This window comes from Clinocottus analis, unplaced genomic scaffold, assembly GCF_023055335.1.
Source record: "Clinocottus analis isolate CAN_PGR_092001 unplaced genomic scaffold, fCliAna1.0.p SCAF_7, whole genome shotgun sequence".
Lineage (NCBI taxonomy): Eukaryota > Metazoa > Chordata > Actinopteri > Perciformes > Cottidae > Clinocottus > Clinocottus analis.
In genome coordinates, this window is record NW_027176229.1 from 19,714,132 (window position 1) to 19,735,474 (window position 21,343).

Sequence of the window (21,343 nt, forward strand, 5' to 3'; positions counted from 1 at the left end):
CAGTGTGAGGAGGAATGCACCGACCTGTCGCACACACCAGGAAGGTAATAGAGAAAGAAAACGTATTAGTCGTTAAAATGTTGCTGAAGAACGGTAGTGGAGTCTCTGATTTCGAAATTTTAGGAACCAAGGGAGCAAGCATTAGCTAGTTGTTCTCTTCATGAATGGAATCTCTATAATATGGTGATAATGACAGTAATTGTGGCAGTAATGTCACATTCCTCTGCGTGGTACGGCACGGCTGTTAGCTCGACTCTTCCATGAGAAAAAGTGTCTGACTGAACCTGGAACCCGGTGCTGTTCGCGGTTAATGTCCGTCGAGGTTTCCAAGTGAGCGGAGGCTTGAAGGCGGAGTTAAAACCCTGCAGGCCACTGATTGGTGGAAGAGAATCGTCGCTAGCGCAACTTAGGACATCCTGCATGAGACTTAGCGTTTCCACACAGCAGGGCTAACGACGATTCACGTTTTCGGTTTCAGATTAGAGTCGCACGGGGAAAACTACGCCGTAAAATTGAGCAAGCGCAGACGTCGGCTGCCGATGGAATGATGGAGCGTTCAGGGTTTCTCGCGGCGTCGCCGCGGCTATCAGCTACGAGTGGTACTATCTGCAGTGGAAAACTCAACGGAGAAGTAACGGCTCCCAAAAGTGAGTCGAGCCGAAACCGTGCAGTGGAAATGAGGCATTAGTAAACAAGATGTAGAAATTGAGAATTGAGTGCCAGCAGTAACAGCCCAATGGATAGAGCAACTAAACCACGAACACACACACACACACAAACACACACACACACGCACACACACTAATGACCCAATCTTGCCAGGAAAAAACACAACCACAAAACAAACAACGCACCCCACTGTACTCTGGAGCCAGTTTGCGTGTAAATGTATGTGTGTGTGTGTGTGTGTGTGTGGTGGTGGTGGTGGTGGGGGGGGTGGTAACATTGTGTGTACATGCATGAGCCATCCAAACTGCAATTTCACATTAAAATAAGTGCTCCCTAAGCGAAATGTTGCATAATTTCTGTAGCTTTCCCCCGTTAAAGGGAAGCCTCTTACTGCTTGATAAAAATGTTTTTAATTCCTGTGTATGTTTTATATTTACATAAAACAGCTTGTCCTGGGGCTTGTGCTTGAATTAAGTCCATGGACCCCCAAATCGCTGACTATTTTCGACAAACTAGAACCAGCACTAGATAACTCTGCGTTCATGTCTGTGTGCGTATGAGTGGGTAGTGTCCAAGCAGAGCGTCCAGAGCTGAGCAGGAACAGCTGGAGCTCTAAGATTTCACAGGAATCTGCTAATGACTGCAAGATTTACAGCACACCGCGCACATGCACGCATGCCCGTGCTGTTTCGGAGCGCATAAAAGAGCAAGAAAATATAAAACACACACACACACACACACTCTCTCTCTCTTTTCAGAATAAGCCCTGCAGTGATCCCAGCAGTGTTTATGAGGGTGTGTATGTGTAAGTGTGGGTATGTTACCTGAGCAGGGGTCCGCTGCCGTTCTTGGTGGTCCCTCCCACGATCAGTTCCTCCTGCCAGTGCATATACTTCCTGGACAGACCGTGGCAGCCGCCGCTCAGGGCCCGCGCCACGTCGAATGGCTGGTGCAATAAAATCAACAGGCGAGAAAATAACTGTCAGAAGCTTGGCTCAAACCAAAGACTTAATGTTTAACTAAAAGTAGAAATGTTGCACAGGGTTGTGTAGTCCAAGGCCAAGGTTTTAGACGGGCTGTGTGTGTGTGCCTACCTTTGTTGAGTTCTTATTGGGCGCAGTGAGAGGGCAGTCGGGGTCAGCAGGGTTCAGGCAGGGTCTGTCCATGTAGCCGTGTCCAACGTCAGCCTTTTCCAACATGTCCTCAAAGCTTTCCACGGGGAAATTTCCCTTTCGCAAGTCCTCAAGGAACTCCTTGGGGTCAAAGTTGGTCCATTGCAAAGGGTCTTTACCTCTGCAGAGTTAAAAGGAAGTAGCAAGACTGTTAAATCATGACTTCAACCATGTTTTAGGATGCTGTGTTTCTGTTTCTTGGGCATTTTCTAAATCCATTTCACGCAAGTGTGTATTTGTACTTTGAGACATCCTTTTGGTGATATTATTTGGAAGAGAAAATCAAAGTGAGCTTAAACATTATTGCCCAAGCGGTCCATTCGAAACATTTATCGCAGTCGACGAGCCGACTTCCAAGTCCAACTTTGAGATATCGATCTAACCACAATGATTAGCAACATTTTGGTCGGGCTCACTTTCAGTTTTCCCTCCAAATTCAGTGGTTCAGATAATCTGGCTCACTGATGACATGTTTACAACTTATTGAGCGCTCGCGTTTCTTGTTATGTTAGCTAGTTTGTTATCATAATCAATGAAAATCATTGACAAATCTGTGCAAAAAAAAGCTACAATGTCCCTTTCAAGAGCCAAGACGCAAGAAACTTGAATCTAAGGAACTGTTTTATCTACAGTGAGTGTTGTGTTTTTGTTGTGCAGGTGCAAGATTTTTAGATTTCAGACGGTTCGTTCTTGTTTTGTCCCAATTGTGTGGTTTGGGGTTTTGCATTTGTCAGATGTTTGGCTGTTTTGTGTCCACATTTTATGACTCTAAACAGTCGCATTTTTGTAAGCCCTTTCTTGCGAGGTGACAGAAAACAATAAATGGAGACTTACTCCCATCATGCAGTGGCACAGAGCTGAATTCCTGCTTCAAAACCAGTCCTTGTCTCTCTTTGCCTCACACATTCCAATCTCCCTTTCTCTGAATCTCTCTCTCTCTCATTCAGACTACATTGTATGTGCTTAACCAGGCTTGGGTTATTATTCCCAGCCTTCCAACCAGAACATAGTAAAAAACCTTTTTCACCATCAGAGACCAACGGGCAACACACACCCACACGCACACACACACTCACTCACTGACGGCAATGGCACACACACATACATCTACATAACACACGCATGCACTGACGGAGATCGCACACACTATGTGCATACACAACCGCACACACACACACTCACACACACACACGCACACACGCATAGGTAAAGGCCTGCTGAGTATTACTGTAGCAGCAGGCCATTAGCGACAGAAGGAGCAGACAATGGTGTGAGGCCCAGGGCTGGAGAGAAACGATCGCCAGCGATACGCATGCCAGCAACCACTACAATAGAGCCTTCAGAGGGGACGACACACATACACACACACGCACACACACACACACACACACACACACTTGTTCTTCTGTGGTGTCTATTTGGATGGGCTGAGCGTGTTTGGGCAGCTTCTACGAAAAGGGGTAAAAACAAGATCCAGAGATCCCGATCTCGTCCTCCTTCGCTCGTCGTCTCGCAAACAATCTGAAAATACTGTGACCATAAACACTAATTCCATAAGCAGCCCTCATGAGCTCGGCGATCAAGACCTTGTTGTGCCCGATCAGTTTGCCAACTGGCGCCCCAGTGAGGAAAACCCTTCTGATCATCTGATCGTAACAACTGTAATTGGACCTTGAAAGAGATCAGTCAATCTGTCGACGTGCCGCGTCGGCTTGGAGCGATTGTGCCGATGCTTTGTAAAACACAGATTTTTTTTTTTTGTTGCATACTTACGGGAGATAGACCATTCCAGAGTGTAGCTTGGCTCCCTCCCAGAAACAGTCCAAAGGGGTGATGATGAGGCAGGGATGAAGCTTTTCTATGATCTAATTGGACAAATACATACCGACACACAGCGGGTTTGACACACATTGACAACAGCGAGTGTATATAGGAATGAAAAAAACAGTGGATTGTTCCCTATGTCGCGTTTCTATGATCCATCCATCGAATGAGGTGGACCATAGTGAAGGATTTTCATCTCACCTGAGCCACAAGGTGAGTTTCTGTGACCAGTTCTCCTGATTTGTAGCATAGGTTTTCTAATTTCCATTGTCTGAAAAGGAGAACAAAGGAGTTTCTGTTTAGTTTTTGTCATGGCCATATGAGACTAAGAGCCCCTACATCTTCTTTCATAACTGAATACAGGTAAACCGTAACACCTTGAATAACTAACGTAAAACTTCACGTATTTGTTGCAAGGCTTTTGACATTTTGGCATGAAACGGCACATTGAGAGAAAACTGAAATTTACTAGAATTGTCCTGAACTGGAACACATGATGATGATTATATGACGGCGACCGAAAAAAGACAAGAAACAAAGCCGGAACAGAGGAAGACATGGAATAGACGGGTTACCTGTTGTAAAGGTGAACGTGAACTCTGCTGGCTCGGATAGCTGACTCCAGGTGCTGCAGGAGCGCATCCACCGTTAAAATATTGGCTCCGTCCTTCCGCGGCGTCTGGATCATCAGCTGAGGGTTGAACATGGCCTCCTCGCCTATATTCTGCCGCGTGTACGTCAGTTCCTGGTTCACGCGCCCGCCAACTGGACAAAAAGGAGAATGAATGTGTTAAAACTTTTTTTTTTTTCCTCTCCAAAAAACATTCTTCCTGTCAAAGATGCACGAGTATACGATTGATTAGATGACTATTCGGTATATATTCAAGGCTCATCATTTTCACAGTGTATTGGTTTCCTGTACCATGCACTCAAACTATAGGTTGTTGCTTGAGACACACACTGACTACCAAAGCTGGCATTGATAACTCTTTTCCTATTCCCCTTGGGATCCTTGATGTAAAGAAAGCGTTTATGAAGGAGCAGGAGTGTCTCAGCAACATTACACAACCATTAAATCCAACCAAATTAAACTCTTAACCTTTCTCACCTCAATGTCTTTGGTTTTGATTTGCACAGGATCACTTCTTGAGCTGCAGATGTTTTAGTACATGACGTTGTGCGTGCCTTCCTGTGTGTATCTGTGTGTGAACATCTGTGACTCAAGAAGTGATCCTGAGCAAATCACACCCAAAGACATCACTGCCTGCCAGGGCCCTTATCACAGTTGTATCTCCACCAAAAGCACTTTGCTTACAAGTGAGCTCGCACCACTAGAAAGCCAGACGTCCTTTTGAAGCCAGAAGAGTAACATCATTCAAAAACAGCTCAATCTTTCGAACCCCCAATTGTTTTTTTTGCGAACAATTCAGCAGCGCCAGATCACGTTGACAGCATATGTTCGTGTGTGAGAGTATGTGCTTGATAGAGAGAGAGAGAGAGAGAGAGAGGCAGAGAGAGAGAGAGAGAGGCTCACTTCCAGGCTTTGCTCCCAGTGCTGTGGTGGGGCTAAGCCCTGTGCGTGCGCTCTGAGCTCTCAGCTAGCCCGAGCTACAAAAGCAGCCTTTCAGGCCCTTTTAGCGGCCCTGCTCCACCCCAGTACAGCCAAGGCAAGTCTGGCAACTCTCGCAAACACACACACACACGGACAAATGCAGCCAATTGCTGTCATAGAAGCATGCACAAATGTTCAGTCAAATGCAAGGGTAAACACTGAATAACCCCCAAAAGGTGGGCCACAAGCTATATGGAAGGACACGTTTTCATGCACGTTGCACACTCGATGCAGCCGGAGATTTGTGTGCGCATGTGCATCCTTTAGTTCGGTGTGTCTGCGTCTGATTTATGAGCAGAGGATTTGAGCTCCTCCATCAACAGTGACTGAATGCTCGGTGAAAGCTCGGGCAATTTATAGGCATCTTCTTTCACTTGATCTTTCTCACACACTCACACACACACACAACATGAAAAATGCTCAGTGAGAAAAGGCCGACTGTGTGCAAACTCTGCAACATTTTATTACGGCTTAACCCAATTTAAAAAAAATCCGCTCGATTCATGCAACCTATATAGTATATATTGAATATCTTTAGCCCGTTGTAATGTCACTAAAGTTGAACACAAGCATGCCTGTTCTGCTGAGCCGGACCACCCAGTCAGACCAAGGGAACATGGAGGGAGGGGGCCATGTCTCGGGGCATTAGGAGAACACACTTGATTTCTTTTTTTCTGGACCCAAACAGCATTCCCATCTGATCCTGTCTGAAGGCATGTTTATAATACTCATCATTAATAGCAGGCCTGGGCTAACCGGAGCGACATGCTTTTCTCACTGCGAGGCCGGCAACACGGCTACGTTACGCCAGCCCTCCCTTCAAAAGAGCACGCATGGAACTGATTTAGACCCGACGCAACACTGACGGCGCACTAACAAGTCGACTTGTCGGGCACACTCGACGCTCAAAAAAAGGAGAGCGCAGAGCCCTGACGGTTGGTTCAGGTGCAGCGCCACGGGGAAACACGGGCGAGCCGGTGCATCCATTGTCCGTTTCCAAATGAGGAATGGTCTGATTTAAGAAGAAAGGAAAAAGACGGGAGGGCGAGCTCAGTAAGAACGCACTGTGTGTTTTGAACACATTCAAAACGTTGTGGACTGCAAGCAGCGAGGAACGGGACAAGTCGATGGAATGTACGCTTTCTCTACAGGAAACAGCACATCACGGCCTCGGGCTTAGAGAATTCCACACTTCACGAGGTTACAGCGTTTTGGGGTCAACACTCGCAAGAGCCTCGGGGTGAAATTAACACCCCAGCTGGACCAAGAAAATGTGCGAGTGTGCGAGTTCGCGCCGACGCACTGGCGAGCAAGCGTGCGTGATCGTGTGTGTGTGTGTGTGCGTGTGTGTGTGTACACACAGCTGTGTTTCTTCAATGACACATATCCCCATATTCCGTCTCCTCAGAAAACTGGTTGACCCCGGCATGTGTTGATATCTTGAAGGTGTCCCGCTCCAGGCTCGGCTGCTGTGACCTAAAAACAAAGTGTCACTGGCTTTCAGACGCTTCCTGTGCCAGCGCCGTTGCTCACTCGCTTTCTTTCTCGACCTCGTTCTGTCCTCTCTGCAGCCCTCTCTTCTCTGTCAATACATTTGCTTTCGATTATAGATTAAATGAGGACGTTTGCACATTTAGAGAGTTGTGATGAGCAAATATTTGAGCTTTTCACACAGTAAATGGGGCTGGACGTCATGGACAAAAACAAATGTCTAGTTATTAGAGGTAGTTATACTACCTTGATAATGACAGTGTAAAGAATTTGTTAAAGAATCATCAGTAATGTGGATATAATGACTAAGCAGGAAAAGTTTGAAAAATTACACTCATGTTATGAATCTAAAACAATATATAATCTCATATCACAATATCGATATATTCTCGAGCCTTAATAATACATGTGTTGCATATGACTTAATTATCATTGAATCAACTTTTTAAACTCTTGTCATCAAGTGACAAAAGACTCATTAACTGATTAGTGAATCTTTTTTTTTGAGAATAAGTACGTTGGACTGTGGACAACATTTTTGAAAAAAAAAAAACATGCCTGTGTTGCTTTGTGACAGATCTTAAACACTTTAACTAAGTACTTCTCAAAAATGATGAAAGAGAAGAAGAAGAAGAAGAAGAAGAAGAAGAAGAAGAAGAAGAAGAAGAAGAAGAAGAAGAAGAAGAAGAAGAAGAAGAAGAAGAAGAAGAAGAAAAGCAGGCCAATGTGTGTCACTGGATTGGAGTGCTAAGTGCGGGTATTCAGTGTGTTGCATAACATTAACCCCTGGTCCCCCCTATTCTCAAAGTAGGGGACCGGGGGGCGGAGTGGACGAGGAGAGAGAAAGTAGGTTTCTAAGGAACTGACATCACCCCCCCTCCCTCCTTTCAGTTCTGAACTCCCCCTCATCTTTATACTCTCATTTTCTCTCCCTTTGCTCCATTCAGCGCTGCTCCGCGATTGGCCAGATCATGATGGCAATCAGCCCGGCCCCTCAGTCAAAGCCAGCCCACCCCCCTTTTCCTCTTGCCAAATTTCTCTCTTTTCCATGCTACACACAACGGCGGAGCCCCCCCCCCCCCCCCCCCTCCTGCACATCTCTTACTCCTGACAACGGAAGCATCCCTCACTTTCAGGGAAAACATGCACCGGCGGCAAACAACGTTCAGCAGACCTAGAGCCGGTTTGAAGCCGGTGTGACTTTCGCCAGCCCCAGCAGAGGTCCCATACCAAAATCTGACCTGTTTACAAGATGCTAAATGGCTCTTTTATGCACGTGCGGGACCTCATGCGTGCACACATGAATGTACTGTATGTAGGTGCGTGGGGCTAAACACATCTTTGTGTGTGTGCGTGTGTGTGTGTGCAGAGAAAGGATTAGCTGGATTAGGCCCCCTCTCAGCAGGGACCCCCTGTGGTGAGGAGGAAGCCCCCCAAAACCAGGTCATCTCTTTGCCACCAAGTCTACAGCGACCTCCCATACGCTGAGCCCCTTATTACCGCCAGAGGAAAGGAAGAGCACTCCGCAGCGTTTTGCAGAACGCCGACAGTAACATCAGGATGGAAAAATGGAAAACTACGAAAATAGCCAAATGCGACTTGGAAAGATAGTTTAACAAAGCCAATATATAAATTACATGATGCTTTGATGTGATCTCTTGATACATTCACATGAAATTTGTCAGATTTATAGGAATAGATAAAAAGAAAATATCTCAAATGTGAGGAAACACCTGTTGCATCAGATTTTACTTTGTAACTTTATCAGACAAGGCAATTGTTAGGATAGAACTATCATCACCTGCATTTACAGGATAGGATCAAACAAAGCAAAGGGCTATCGTTTGATAAAAACAAAGGCTTATTATCAAGTTACTTAATGGACAGGTCACGCCAAAATCCACCTTTTTCCTCTTTCCTGCATTGCCATTTATCCATTTGAGATTGTTTTGGTGTGGCCTTGGTTTTTTGCGATTTGGGCCGTAGAGATGTCAGCCTTCTCTCCAATAATATAACACTCTGTTGTAGTTGCAGAAAGCTAGGACCAGATACTAGGTTCGGAGGAGCAGTTAAAATCAGAAGTAACAGACCACAGAAGGAGTATGTTTGAACGGCTGACTTATTTATGTACAAAATATAGCCATATCACATTACCTGACAAATATACACAGAAATATACAGGAAGTGTGCTGTTAAGTTCCTTGAAAACAAATACAAAAATCTCAGAAAATAAATATTCCTCCTTTATCTCACTTTAAACCTATTTGAGCGCAAGAACAATATTTCTACTTTGGTTCATTTAAGTTGTAATTTAGTTTATCTCGTCTCCTTTGACTCAGTTGCAAGTTCTCAATATATCATAGTTGGGCCTATTTAACACTTTAGTCCTAACTTCTCATTGATTTACTTAACCAGTAAATGAAGTTTAGACTTTACAGTAACACAAGCCATTCCCATTGCCGGTTTGGCACAAAATCAATAGAAAATAAAATACATATATTTACCCTGTATGATGATCATTAACTCAAAAAATGAAGTACTTTAGTAGAACTAGCACCTATAACCAAACTATGCTAACAAAGCTAAACTTGAGCTAGCCAACTAGTTAACTCACCAAATGCCCATTCAAAACTCAATTGAACATCTTGCAACAGCAACAGAAACATAAAATCATCCACGTACGGAACATTAAAGTGTAGCCCGTCATCTGGTACTGATTGAAATGACCATTTATAGTTACTTGCACGATAAAGGGCTAAGTCACCTTTTGAGTTTCCCACAGATAGCCCCCTGCGTAACATCACCACCTCTCTTCTTTTTTCTCCTCCTTTCTGTTTGTCTCCTTCTCAGCTGCCACTGCCAATCACCTGACAGCGCTTTGATCACCAGGAGGAACCCACCTGTTGCCTTCCTCCGCCACTTGTCTGCCCGCTACCTCCAACCATCTGCTGTCACTCTCCGTCTGTCCCTCAATCGGTCATTGCTTCTGGGATGTTTATGCCAAGTAAATATCAGCTGCGTCTTCATATTGCTGCCGCTGTGTACCTCGATAGACCCGCTCAAACGACATGGTAAATGTCAACAATTCTCTGCGGCCATTAAGGTGTGGCTGAAGATCTTGAGAACTTATTAATATTGCGAAGATGAGATGTGTGAATCTCATCAAACGATGGACATATTTATTAATGGCTAAGTAGCAGAATGGTCCAAAGTTTCCTCTCAAAGTAACAACTTTTGAAAGAAAGAAACAACTTGTTGACAAAACAGTCATCCTACGACTTGGTTTCGCTGTACTAATTATCAGCGTTTACTGTTTCTGGCATCAGAATAATATCTTGAGCCTTCTTATCGTGGATTGCAGCTGAAGAAGAGCTGACGTATTTGAACTCAGGGTGACTTGCAACTTCTCTCCCTGTTGGAGCGGCATCGCTACGAGTACGAGCAGCAATAGTTGTAGTGCCGGTGGGAGCAGCACACACAGCAGTGTTAGCAGTTCTTAATGCAGGTGTGCACACAGCCACAAATATGTGATGAAAGGCCTCACTGAGAGCCGAGACCCTATCTGACCCATGTTGAGCCCCCCCCCCCCCCCCCCACCCACCTCGCTCTCTTGCTACCCCTCTCTTTCCCTCTCTCCTTTTCAGCTTTCACAGAGGAGGGGGCTGCCACACAGAAGAAGAAGACGAAGAAGAAGAAGAAGACGAAGAAGAAGAAGAAGAATGAAGAGGAAGAGGAAGAAAAACGAAGAGGGAAAAAGAGAGGTGAAGAAATGCTCAGAGACAGGGAGTGCTCTGACGTGCCTCTGTAGCAGAGTGTCACCTCATGCAGCTACACACCCCCGAGCACCCCGACCCCTGACACAAATGTGACACCCCAGCTGCCCAACCCTGCTCCCTCCCTCCCTCTCCCCTCCCCCCCCCCCCCCACCCTCCCCACCCCACACTCCTCTGCGAACCCCCACATACCACCGATCCTCACCCCCCAACTGCAACATTACCATATGTATGGCTCCCCTCGCCCCTGATTATGCTAATCACCTGTCCGGCCCCTGCAGCCCCTAAAATGGGTGTATTTAGCAGTCGGCTGGCTCCCAATGCAGCTTCCCCTGGGCCCGAGGTGTACATTCACACACTCCTCAATGGGCAGATTCTTCCACGTTGCTGCCTTCATTCAGGTCCCACTCTCCCCTCCCAACCCCCCACCCCGAAAAAAGAAAAAAAGAAAAATCCTATTCAATGCCAATGGATTCACAAAGCAGTGGAAAGAGTAGTAGGGTAAGAAAATGCTGACAGAAAGTCTGTGTTTGTAACATGTGCGTGCAGCGGTTGATTAGAAATACCCAACGCATCAGACAAATGATGTATTCATTTTCGGTTTGATGCCTCTGAAACTTTAAGGGATTTAAAAGTGTTCAAAACGCTCAACACGACTCTTGTTTAAATACGAATGACAAAAACAACTCTTCCGTCAACCCCAGCTCAGAGAAAGATGATCGTCCTGTATATTCTGTCAGTGCCTGTCCAATGCAACCCAGGTGAGCGATCCCCCCCCCCCCCACACACACACCACCTCGGCTGCATGGACCGCCCTGCGATTGGCCCGCGGCCCAGCCATAACAGACTGTGACATGAGCCTGAACAGCCGATCTCAACCAGCCATCTCTCAGTGATTTCCTGGAAAGATGGCCCATGATTCCAGGTGTCCCAAAATCCCACATTCCTAAGTGTGGAATAGAATAAACAGAGAAAGTGTGAAGGGAGGAAGACAAAAAAATAAACCTGAGTATGTTCCAGGTGCTTCATTTTGACCTTACCGTCAACCTTTGCCCATAATCAGGTTTACGGTTTCTCGGGTTAGCTATCATTTCAAAACTAACCAATGTTGGTGCCAACACAAAACGAAGGGAACCTCGTAATTAAATGTTGTTTTTCCGCCTGAGGGCAAAGCAAAAAAGCTGTAAACACAACACTGCCCCCTTGTGAAGTTTATATGGTGAACGGGAAAGTGAACAGTTGCTTATTCGTTTGACGAGCAGACGAAAGCAAGTCCAATATTCTCTCTCCTTTAAGCGCCGCTCTGCGGGAACGACGCAGTCGGGTTATTGTTCTCTGTTGGTTTGCCACTGTGAGTTGTCCTTTTTTCCCCCTGTTGCACAGATATTTCACTCATTTTTAATATAAAAATCTGATTTTGAGAATCCGACCAAGCAATACGAAAGCTCAATTTACTTTTGCCCTCGCTGTGGGCGGGACAACCGTAGCAGCACACTTGAAGAAGTAACTTTTTCGGGATTTTAAGGGTTTGAACGCGGGGCCTTCGTTCAACCAGTGCGCCGACGCTCGCCTTTATCCCCTGCGCTGAATTTGTCATACTGCACTCGCTGCGAGAAGCCCTGGAAAAAAAAATGTCGGATGTAAACGTCGAAACGGGAAACCAGGAAGACAATGACAAAAGTGAGAAAAAAAACCCGTAATGCCCATCAAGCATCGCTGCACTTTATAACTCAACAGCAAAGTCACAAGTTCCCAATGTCCTCATGCTTCAGCCAGACTCGCAGGGCGGTCTCAGTTCAGGAGACTATTTCACTCTGACGCATACTGACTTAATCTGGAGTCCAAACCTCTCAATCATCTGGGAGAGGAAATGTTTTATATCACTCTATCTTTATGCCTTTGCGTGTGCATGTGTGGTACTTGTGTAACTGCTGCGGCTGCCAGGTTCTATGACGTTGTGCTGTAGGAATTGCAATGAACTATACTGCTGCGTACGTAACCCATGTGTGCCAGAGGGGCTGATGAAATTCCATCGACACACACACACACACACAAAATTCGGTGATGTTTATAGTGCGTTTGCGTAAACCATTCTCTGTCTGAAAGGCATCAATCCACCCCCCCCCCCGATCTCTCTCTCCTGGAGTACGGTAGGCACTGCAGCCAAAACACAAACACACTACCGCTACTATACTCCTGCTTCTTCCCTCGCTCGGTCTCCTACCCCCCCCCCCCCCTCCCCCCCAACACACACACACACACACACACACACACACACACACACACACACACACACACACACACACACACACACTCCCTCTGCTGTTTTGTACTTTCTCCACCCCTCTGGCAGTCAGAGCTGTGAGGGAGGGAAGAGAGGAAAGGGGAAGAGGGAGGGATAGGAGGGTAGGCGAGGGAAGGGAAGGAGGGAGGCCGGACCACCCTGCTCTCATGGCAGGGCTGAGTGTTTACATTGCCGTGGCTCACTCTGTAATACATCTGGCATTCTGAGGCCACTCTCTCCAGCCAGGGACGGGATGGGGAGGAGGGAGGAGGAGGAGGGAGGAGGAGGCTCGGGTAAAGAGAGAGACCTTTCTGGCAGAGGGGAAAAGAGAGGGATAGAAGAGAGAGAGAGAGAGAGAGAGAGAGAGAGAGAGAGAGAGAGAGGGAGAGAAGGAGGTAGGGGGGAGGGTAATTCTCTCCACAGTCTCCTGTGGTCGGTCATTCGCAGGGCTCTGGTTTTTGAATAAGAGCGCCTGAAAGAATGCAAAATGTAAACAGAGAGCTTGGAGGCATCTCAGGATGTCGTTTGTGAATGGGGAGTGCATTCGCGCTCGGCACACGCACACTGAGCATGGTGAGCGAGCGGGGTTTTTTCTGGAATTTACCTTCGCCAGGTAGAGGAGGGGACACACACACACACGCACACACACAACTGCTTTCAAGTGAGGGAGAGGTAGCCTGAGAAAACAGCGCTGCAAGTCTGTGTACAGTACCAGAGGCGCAATGTTTCCCCACACTAAATCCCTCACCAGCAGGCCTGCACTTTTCATCAACTCGTAAAGTTTAACACAACATGCTGGAATGTTATTCCTTCTATAGCGCTTTAATCCTGTTTGTAGTGAACGGATAAACACAAACCTAATTGAGGCCAGTTTTGAGAATGTTAAAAAAAAAAAAAGCGGAAAAAAAAGCGTGTATGCTCACGCTTGTGTGCAACTGTGCTGATGGAGAGAGAAAGATGGATGGCTCTATGTAGTGGATTCGGTGCAAGCTAGGAACGAATATTGGGTGTGGGCACATTTTGTGTGTGTGTGTGGGTGTGTGTGGGTGTGTGTGTGTGTTTGATTGCTTGCGGCTGCTGAATGAAAGCAGTTGGAGATGGAGTGTGAGGGACAGAGTGAAAGAGGAGGAAAACGGATGAATAAAGAGGAGAAATAGCCCGCCATGCCAGCCATGATCAACCACCTACTCGCTCGCGGAACCAGAACTGCAAAGCCTCCCTGCGTGTGCGTGTGCGTGTGTGTGTATCCATGCATGTATCAATACTCCCATACACATCAAACGCCGGATAATTCAATCATGCAAACCACAATCGTCTAAGTGGAGACGCCACATTCAGGGCTCTCCTCCTCCTCCTCCTCCTCCTCCTCCTCCTCCTCATCTTTGTCCACAAGAAAGGACGTCAGGGCTTCTTCCGCATGCACTTAACATCATACCGCTCCCCTCTCCGCTGCCATTACCAGCAAAACAACAAAACAACCACCAACTCTGTCAACTCAGCTCTTAATCACAGCAGATCCAAAACAGACATGCGGGCGAGGGAGGGAGTTGCTTTGGAAAGAAGAACCTTTGGTCCCATCCGACTGGATTCTGAAACCTTGAATCGAGTTTAGTATGCACACAAACATGGATAGCGACGTTTTAAACTGTCACATATTACTTCAAGTATAAGCCGAGAGCGGACAAACGATAAATAATGAAGATTCGGCGCGACGGGACTTTGAAAATGCCGTCCTCTGCGTCGAGTCACTCCTCATCATATATTCCGGCGTGACAGCAGGAATGATGACTTGCATGAATGCGGCAGTCGAGCGTTTGACTTCGGATGATTATCCCGATGAAAAAAAAAGTAGATTAAAGCAAAAAAAAAAAAAAAAAATGACAGATCAGATTCACTGCCCTCTGCTGGAGCACAGATGTCAAAAGGTTAAACACAAACTCATAAAAGTGGAAGACTGTCTCCGACTGACATCTGGCTCACGTGCGACGCACCCATACCCGCAAACGCCCAAAAAAGCGTAGAGACCCATATACGGGACACAAGCAACGGCTGGTGACAGCTGCGACTTCTGCTGCATTTCCTCCACCCTTCCCATCCTCCACCTCTCCCTCCCATCCCTCCCTCCCTGCTCTGCTGCGAGTCTTCACTCTGCACCCAGGCCACAGGGTGAGTATCAGGTGAGGTTTTAAATAGCGGGGCCTCCGCAAGATGACCTCAGGGTCCCAGAGGTCTACCCTCGTGGCCCCTGGCCTCTACACTTATACCCCCCCCCCCCCCCCACCCCACCTTCCAAGAAAGCGCTCCGGGACTTGGAGCCTCCCCACGGTCTGTAGCCACGAGGCTACAAAGCCCCCGTAGCTCTGCGGCCCTCAGCCCCGGCTAATAAATCTGCGTATCTCGGCGCCGGCGACGTCCTCTCCTCGGCTGACACCAAAAGCTACAGGCTAACCACGATTCGGCTGAGATCACGGTGCAGCTCCATCCCAACCCCCCTCTTCCTCCCAGCTTAAACTTCAACCCTTCCAGGACGTTCTCCTGCCTGCACCTTCGCTCGCCCATCAACACAGACCCTTAGCTCCTCCGTCAGCACAGAAACCAAAGCGAAGGAGCGAGGGTTGGTGGTGGGTGGGTGGGGGGGGCCCTACAGGAAGGCCAATGTTTATGCGATACTGTTTTAATTAGAGGCAGGGGGCGCCGCTATTTTCTTTACAATTTGGCCTGTGTTTGCCTTAACCCAGAATGCCACGGGATGTGATCCGTTTTCCATTTGCGGCCAGGAGGGATTTCTTACTCCTCTCCTCCCGCGTCCCCGCTCCCGCCGAACGCGGCTTACGGGTTAATCGTCGCATGATCATCTCGAATCATCGGCGATCTGAAACCCGAGGACGCATCTGAAGTCAAACGCGGGCCAATGGAGGCGTGCGGTCGGACATTGAGCAGAAGCGCACAGAGCGGGGTGGAGGATGGAGCGGGAGAAAACAATACTACAACTTCCCGTCGGAGCCACTCGTTTCCTGTGAGTGTCACAGTGAATGCAGCAGTTATCTGCAGCGTGGATGCCATCTGCCCTAAATACACACCACTATCATCTGCATGTGGCCCAGGAAGGGGACAAAAAAAAGACTTTAAAACATTCAAAAACGCTCCCTAAACCCCCGTACATCCTCGCCGATTTGACACAATCGCCTCTTTGTGCAGGTCGTGCGTCTCGCTCCCACTTGGTCTCTGTCGCTTTGTCTGATAAACAGAACTTCCTGTGTCTGAGTGTTTATAAACAGTGCTGAGTGAGCGCTCCGAGAAGAGACAATCCCCGCGAAAGCTGCTGCACGTGACGCCGCGCTAAATAAACACGCCGGTCCGCTCCGCTTTTTTTACGCCCGCCAAAACGGTGGTCCTCCGTATCGGCCTCTGCAGGAGGCAGGTGACGACGGACACGGAGTGAGACACCCTCCACCCCAAAAAAAAGAATAAAAAATGCAGCTCTGGTTGGAAAGATGTAGTCTGAGCTGGGTGCATTGTGTGCGTGCGCATGTGTGTGTGTGTGTGCGTCCACAGGCCACACAGCTTCCAGGCGGGGTCGTCCACGGGTCGCCTGCGGAGGGCAGTTCCAAATGAAACATAAACAGCCGTTCTGTCCTCTTCTCCTCCTCCTCGCTCTCCTCTTTTTCCCCTCTCAGACGACGATGGGCCAGTCCCCCAGCACGGCCCAGCGCAGCGATTCGCGGCCCAGGCAGAACTGATCTATCCCTCAGCTGTGCAGTCTAATCTAAACAAACAGATCTCTCCCTATCAACATCTGGAACCCCTCACGTACAGGGACCGAGGAAACCAGCGCAGCCCAGCCTCTTTGTCAGTGTGTGTGTGTGTGTGTGTGTGTGTGTGTGTGTGCAGCTCCCAGTGTATTGGCATGAGAGCGTGCAGGTCCACGTTGTGGACCCCTACCTGAGGTTAATAGTCTTGGTTCGACATAAAGCGAGGCCGGTCTGACAATTCTGACTAAAACACTACAGAGTAGAGGAAGAGCCAGGCAAAAAGAAAAGCTGTTTAACAGGTAAATCATAAGTTATGTGCATGTACATTTAGTGTAACGCCAATAGTGCCACAGCTAACAACAGCAAAGGGGCTGCTGGATTATATATTTCTTTCTTTACCTGCTTTTTTTCCCCCTTCCCAACACACACAAAAATGTATTTGTACTTAAAAGTCTTCTGAGGAGTATGTGAGACATTTCCTCCTCTGTAGCCTTAACATGTAGGTTTGCTTCAAGAGGCAAAGCAGCTGCAATATACGATGTATTTCAACGAGGGGGTGGGGGCATTTCCAAAATGCACACAAAAGCTCAGGCGTGATGCATAATGCACTTCTCTGTGGTCCTTCTGTGTGCTCCAAACAATACATTTCAGCACGGGTCTGCCATAACATTCAGTTGCGTGTGGAGCCCCTCGCCGCCGGCGCACATGACCGTGGTCTGACATGTAGAAAGGGGTGTGAAAACAAGTGTGTTCCTCGGGCTACAATCAGGAGTCCTGCAGCGAAGGAGGCTCCCCTCCGCCTGAACCTGAGCCCGACTGCGCCTGCGCCGCAGATTAGACCAACACGCTGCCGGTCTGGGAGGGTGAGGGGGGGGGGTTGATCTGTCTGCTTGATCTTATGAGCAATCCATGTTCTGTGTGTGTGTGTGTGTGTTTGAGGGAGGGGAGGTAAAATGGGATGAAACCAGCAAAAGGCCAGCACGCAAAAACGTGACAACTCATATTTTGGTTCTTTTTTTTCGCCCACGAGGAAATATATATATGTACTTATTCAAGGTTTTTTTTTCTTCCCCAGCAGCAAAATCTGCTCCTCCATGCATGACTCCTATAGCCGACTCTAGCCCCTAAGTGCAGGAATGCGGATCAAAGGAAAGGAGGAAAAAAATGAGCACAGCCCCTTCCCCTTTACCCCCCCACCCCCCAAGCACCACCCATACGCACAGCCCCCCTTTTGTTTCCTTCAAGTGTTCAGTCTTCATAAGTTGTTTCTTATAGAAACAACAACCACCACCACCACCACCACCACCACCAGGACTGCGTGAGCGGCCTTATACCCGCTCCACAAACACCAGTTCCTGTCCTCGCTCCGCTTTTTCCCTCCAGCCGGAGACAAATCTTTTCGGAAAGTTGAGAGCTGTCCAAAACGGGACCACACACACAGCCTCTGAGCATTCAACTGCTGGGGGCAGGCAGACACACACTCACACACTCTCACAAAATGGCGGCTTTGACGAAAATTTCCTCTACCCACGAAAGCTGCTTATGAACTTAATTACGACCTCACTTTCGGAGTGCAGTTGCAGGCGCCTCTCGCACAGCTTGTGCGTGCGTCTGACTTCTTTTTTTTTTTTTTTTTGGGGGGTGGTGGGGGGAAAGCAGAAGAAGTATACATTCAGGAGAGAAAACGAAATGATTTTTCTCAACTTCCAATTGGCCGCCTGCCAGGACCTAAACAATAAACAATCCCCCTGGCTTGTTTAGTGGCACCAACCCACCCGCTCTTCATCCAATCTAAACCATCCCACTGCGCTCCAAACACGCAATATGGGATTGTACAGCTTCAAAGGCATGGAAAAACAGAACAGCTCTGGCATCTTACAGTCACACACACGCACACACACACACTATACAACCAGATGAACTTGTCAAAAACAACCAATACTAAATCAGGAGTATCTTACCTTCCACCCAGAGTTTCTCCACGTCCGTCTCTAGATTAGCTGCCCTTAAGCCCACGGCGAACGCTCCGAAAATCATGAGGCCCACGACCAAAAACTTTCCGCAGTTCTTTTGGATGTAACAGCCCAGCCTGAATAACAGTCTCTGGAACTTCGCTCTCAGCCATAGAGGTGCTTTCCTCCCAGTCGCCTTCCCCTGCAACGAGACAAGAGCCCTCGCGTCACTGTCCATTCAAAACACAGACACGTTGCACTTACCTGGACAGGTACACCTGCGGGGTTCAGGAGAGAAGAGATGACAACCACAGAGGAGGAGAGGCGGGGTGGGGTGGGGTGGGGGGGCAAAGTGTGTTTTAAGTCAAAGAGTCTTCCAATGTCCCTTCATCAGAGACGACTGGCTGTTAGGATTCGCTTTGAGACCGAAAACGTCCCGGGACGTGTTCGGATCAGGGAGGGCGGGGGGGTAGGAATGGGAGCTGTGATCGAAACAATACAAACAAGCGTTCACCCGTCTCGCTCTGCTTGCTAACCTGTGATGATTGAAGCGCGAGGGCTGCCGAGAAACCACCAAGGACTCCCCAGAGCGAGGGCCACAGGTTCTGTCATATCAGTAACACATAAAAACTGTAACCTTAGCAGGAGTCACGCAAAAAGGGGAAGAGATCTTCATCCCTTACAGGTCCGGTCTCCCCCAAGCCCCACACAGACACACACAGACACACACAGCCTGGTCCTTTTTTTACTCACTGTCATGCACTTACGGGGAGATGTATAAACAAAGACAGACTGACATTTGGGTGTCACAGGTTTGTGTTGCTTGCGCTGCAAAAATGGCTTTGCAGCTGGATCTCCTGAGTGGATGGAGGTTAAAAGACACACTTATACAGTAGGTGGCCTTTTTTTTTTCCTTCTCCCTCGCGATAATACGCCTTCCCTGTGTCTCTGTTTCACACGGAGATGTCCTTAATTTTAAGAACATAGCCTGAAACCCTCCCTTTGAATGCATAACCACGCTGTGAAAGAGCACAGTGTGGTCCCTATGAATAGACTCAAATATAATAAAAGGCATTGGTACCAAGTCCACAGAAGGTAATCTATTTTGGGAGGGCTGTGATTTGTCTCGGACACACACACACACACACACACACACACACACACACACAAAACAACAACAACACAAATACCACCACACACACACAACTCCCCTCTGGCCTGTGCACGGAGAGCTGAGGAGCCATCATCACAGGAGACTCCCAATATGAACGGAAGAGAGCAGCCACATGGATGTGTTTTCTCTCTTCTTCTTTTTTTGGTTTTCTTCACGCGAGTCTCCCAAATGTGCACACTTGTCACACAGAACCCCTCAACTTCACTTTTCACGCCGCTCGGAGAACAAAAAACAAACGTCGAGCTGGCTTGTTATGGAAACAGTCACTGACGGAGTGGACCGCCGGAGAAAAGCGGCGTGTTTTGCCCCACGTCCATCCGACACTGTTATGGTTTTTTTTTGGGGGGGGGGGGGGATGCGGGATCGAGTGGACCGTGTGTGTTTGTGTGCGCGCGTGTGTGTGCGAGGCTACAACTTGTTTTCAAATCCCCCCCCCCCCCTCCCCTTGGAAAAAAAAACAGAAGCCGGTTGCACGAGAAGGGTTGTAAATGTGGTGCATAAATCTCCCTCTCTCCAACCTTGCCTTACCCCTGTGTCTCCCCCCTTCCTCCCCGGCCCGTCCCGTTACCTAGCAGCGACTGGACATAGTTTGGCCACCTTTTTTTTCCCTTCCCCTTTTCTTTTTCTTTGTCGGCGAATACAATGAAAACCAAGACCATAAAGCTCTCGGTTGTAAGATGAGAAATAAGCACCTGGGTGATTTGCTCCAACGCAAAGCCCGCGTCGCAGTAACTCGGCCGCTGCAAATACTCCAAATCCAGCGGTGCGTTGCGGGTATAGTCCCCCCTGTTCCTCCGCGTTATCCTCGGCCGATCGGGGTCTCGGTTTTCCTGCTCGGAGGGCGCATTAGCAGCCGAGGCCATGTTGCGGGGACTGCGAGACCGTTTCCCACTTCAGAGTATCTCCCCGAAAGCGTGCAGCGATATCCCAAGGCAACAGAGTTTCACTCTCGGAGATCTCACACCCGCGAAGTAGGACTTCATACTCCTGTTGGAGACGGCGAGTCAAAGTCTGCGCCTTCCATCCCAACATTTCGCGATCCGGAGGTCTCCGCCGCTTTCACCGCATTCACCGTTGTCTCCTTCCCCAGAAAGTCGGGTTCTCTCAGAGAGCGGCGCGCGCAAAGCGATTCCCATACACAAGTCGTCGGGTAAGAAGCCGCGATGGTCGTTGCATTCTGCTGAGATCTATGTGGTCTTCCCCCTGGGCCGCGCGTCACGGCCAACTCTGGGATTCAATAGAAGAGGAGAAAAAGACCTCTCTCCATTTGGAGGCAGAGGAGGAGGGGTGGAGAGAGAGAGAGAGAGAGAGCGAGAGAGAGCGAGAAAGAGAGAGAGAAAAAAAGGCTGGAGATCCCGCCTCTGGGGCTGTCAGATTGCAGGACTTTCTTGGATCTGATTGGTTCCAGAAGGGCAAAAATTACTCAGCAAACACGACTATTATTAGCTGCTTAGCAACAGCTCACTAAAGTAGAGAGACCACCCAGGCGGGGAGACCTCATGTGTGCATCTCCAACTTCAGGGGAGGCTCCACGAGAGCCAGCCCCGCGCGGTGCGTTCGGTGTTTTGGGTTTCTGTCGCCAGAAAGAGGCTCCCCCCCCCCCCCCCCCCCCCCCCACTCCCCTACCCCACACACCCTCC

The 21,343-nt window shown here is 48.4% G+C and overlaps 1 protein-coding gene across 3 annotated transcripts in view; it reads right to left on the reverse strand.

Moving 5' to 3' along the window:
- The window catches only part of ptch1 (patched 1), a 54,810-nt gene extending 33,890 nt beyond the window's left edge, over nucleotides 1-20,920 (reverse strand). For all 3 annotated transcript variants that reach the window (XR_011080209.1, XM_068605112.1, XM_068605113.1), the window contains exons 1-7: nucleotides 20,396-20,920; nucleotides 18,539-18,731; nucleotides 4,241-4,430; nucleotides 3,867-3,936; nucleotides 3,615-3,706; nucleotides 1,764-1,962; nucleotides 1,494-1,615 (exon numbers count right to left, since the gene is read on the reverse strand). Coding sequence is in view for 2 of the 3 variants with exons in the window: in XM_068605112.1 (XP_068461213.1) it covers nucleotides 1,494-1,615; nucleotides 1,764-1,962; nucleotides 3,615-3,706; nucleotides 3,867-3,936; nucleotides 4,241-4,430; nucleotides 18,539-18,731; nucleotides 20,396-20,566 (1,037 nt within the window). In the remaining variant the exon portion in view is untranslated. The remainder of the gene's footprint in view (nucleotides 1-1,493; nucleotides 1,616-1,763; nucleotides 1,963-3,614; nucleotides 3,707-3,866; nucleotides 3,937-4,240; nucleotides 4,431-18,538; nucleotides 18,732-20,395) is intronic.
- Nucleotides 20,921-21,343: the final 423 nt, after the last annotated feature.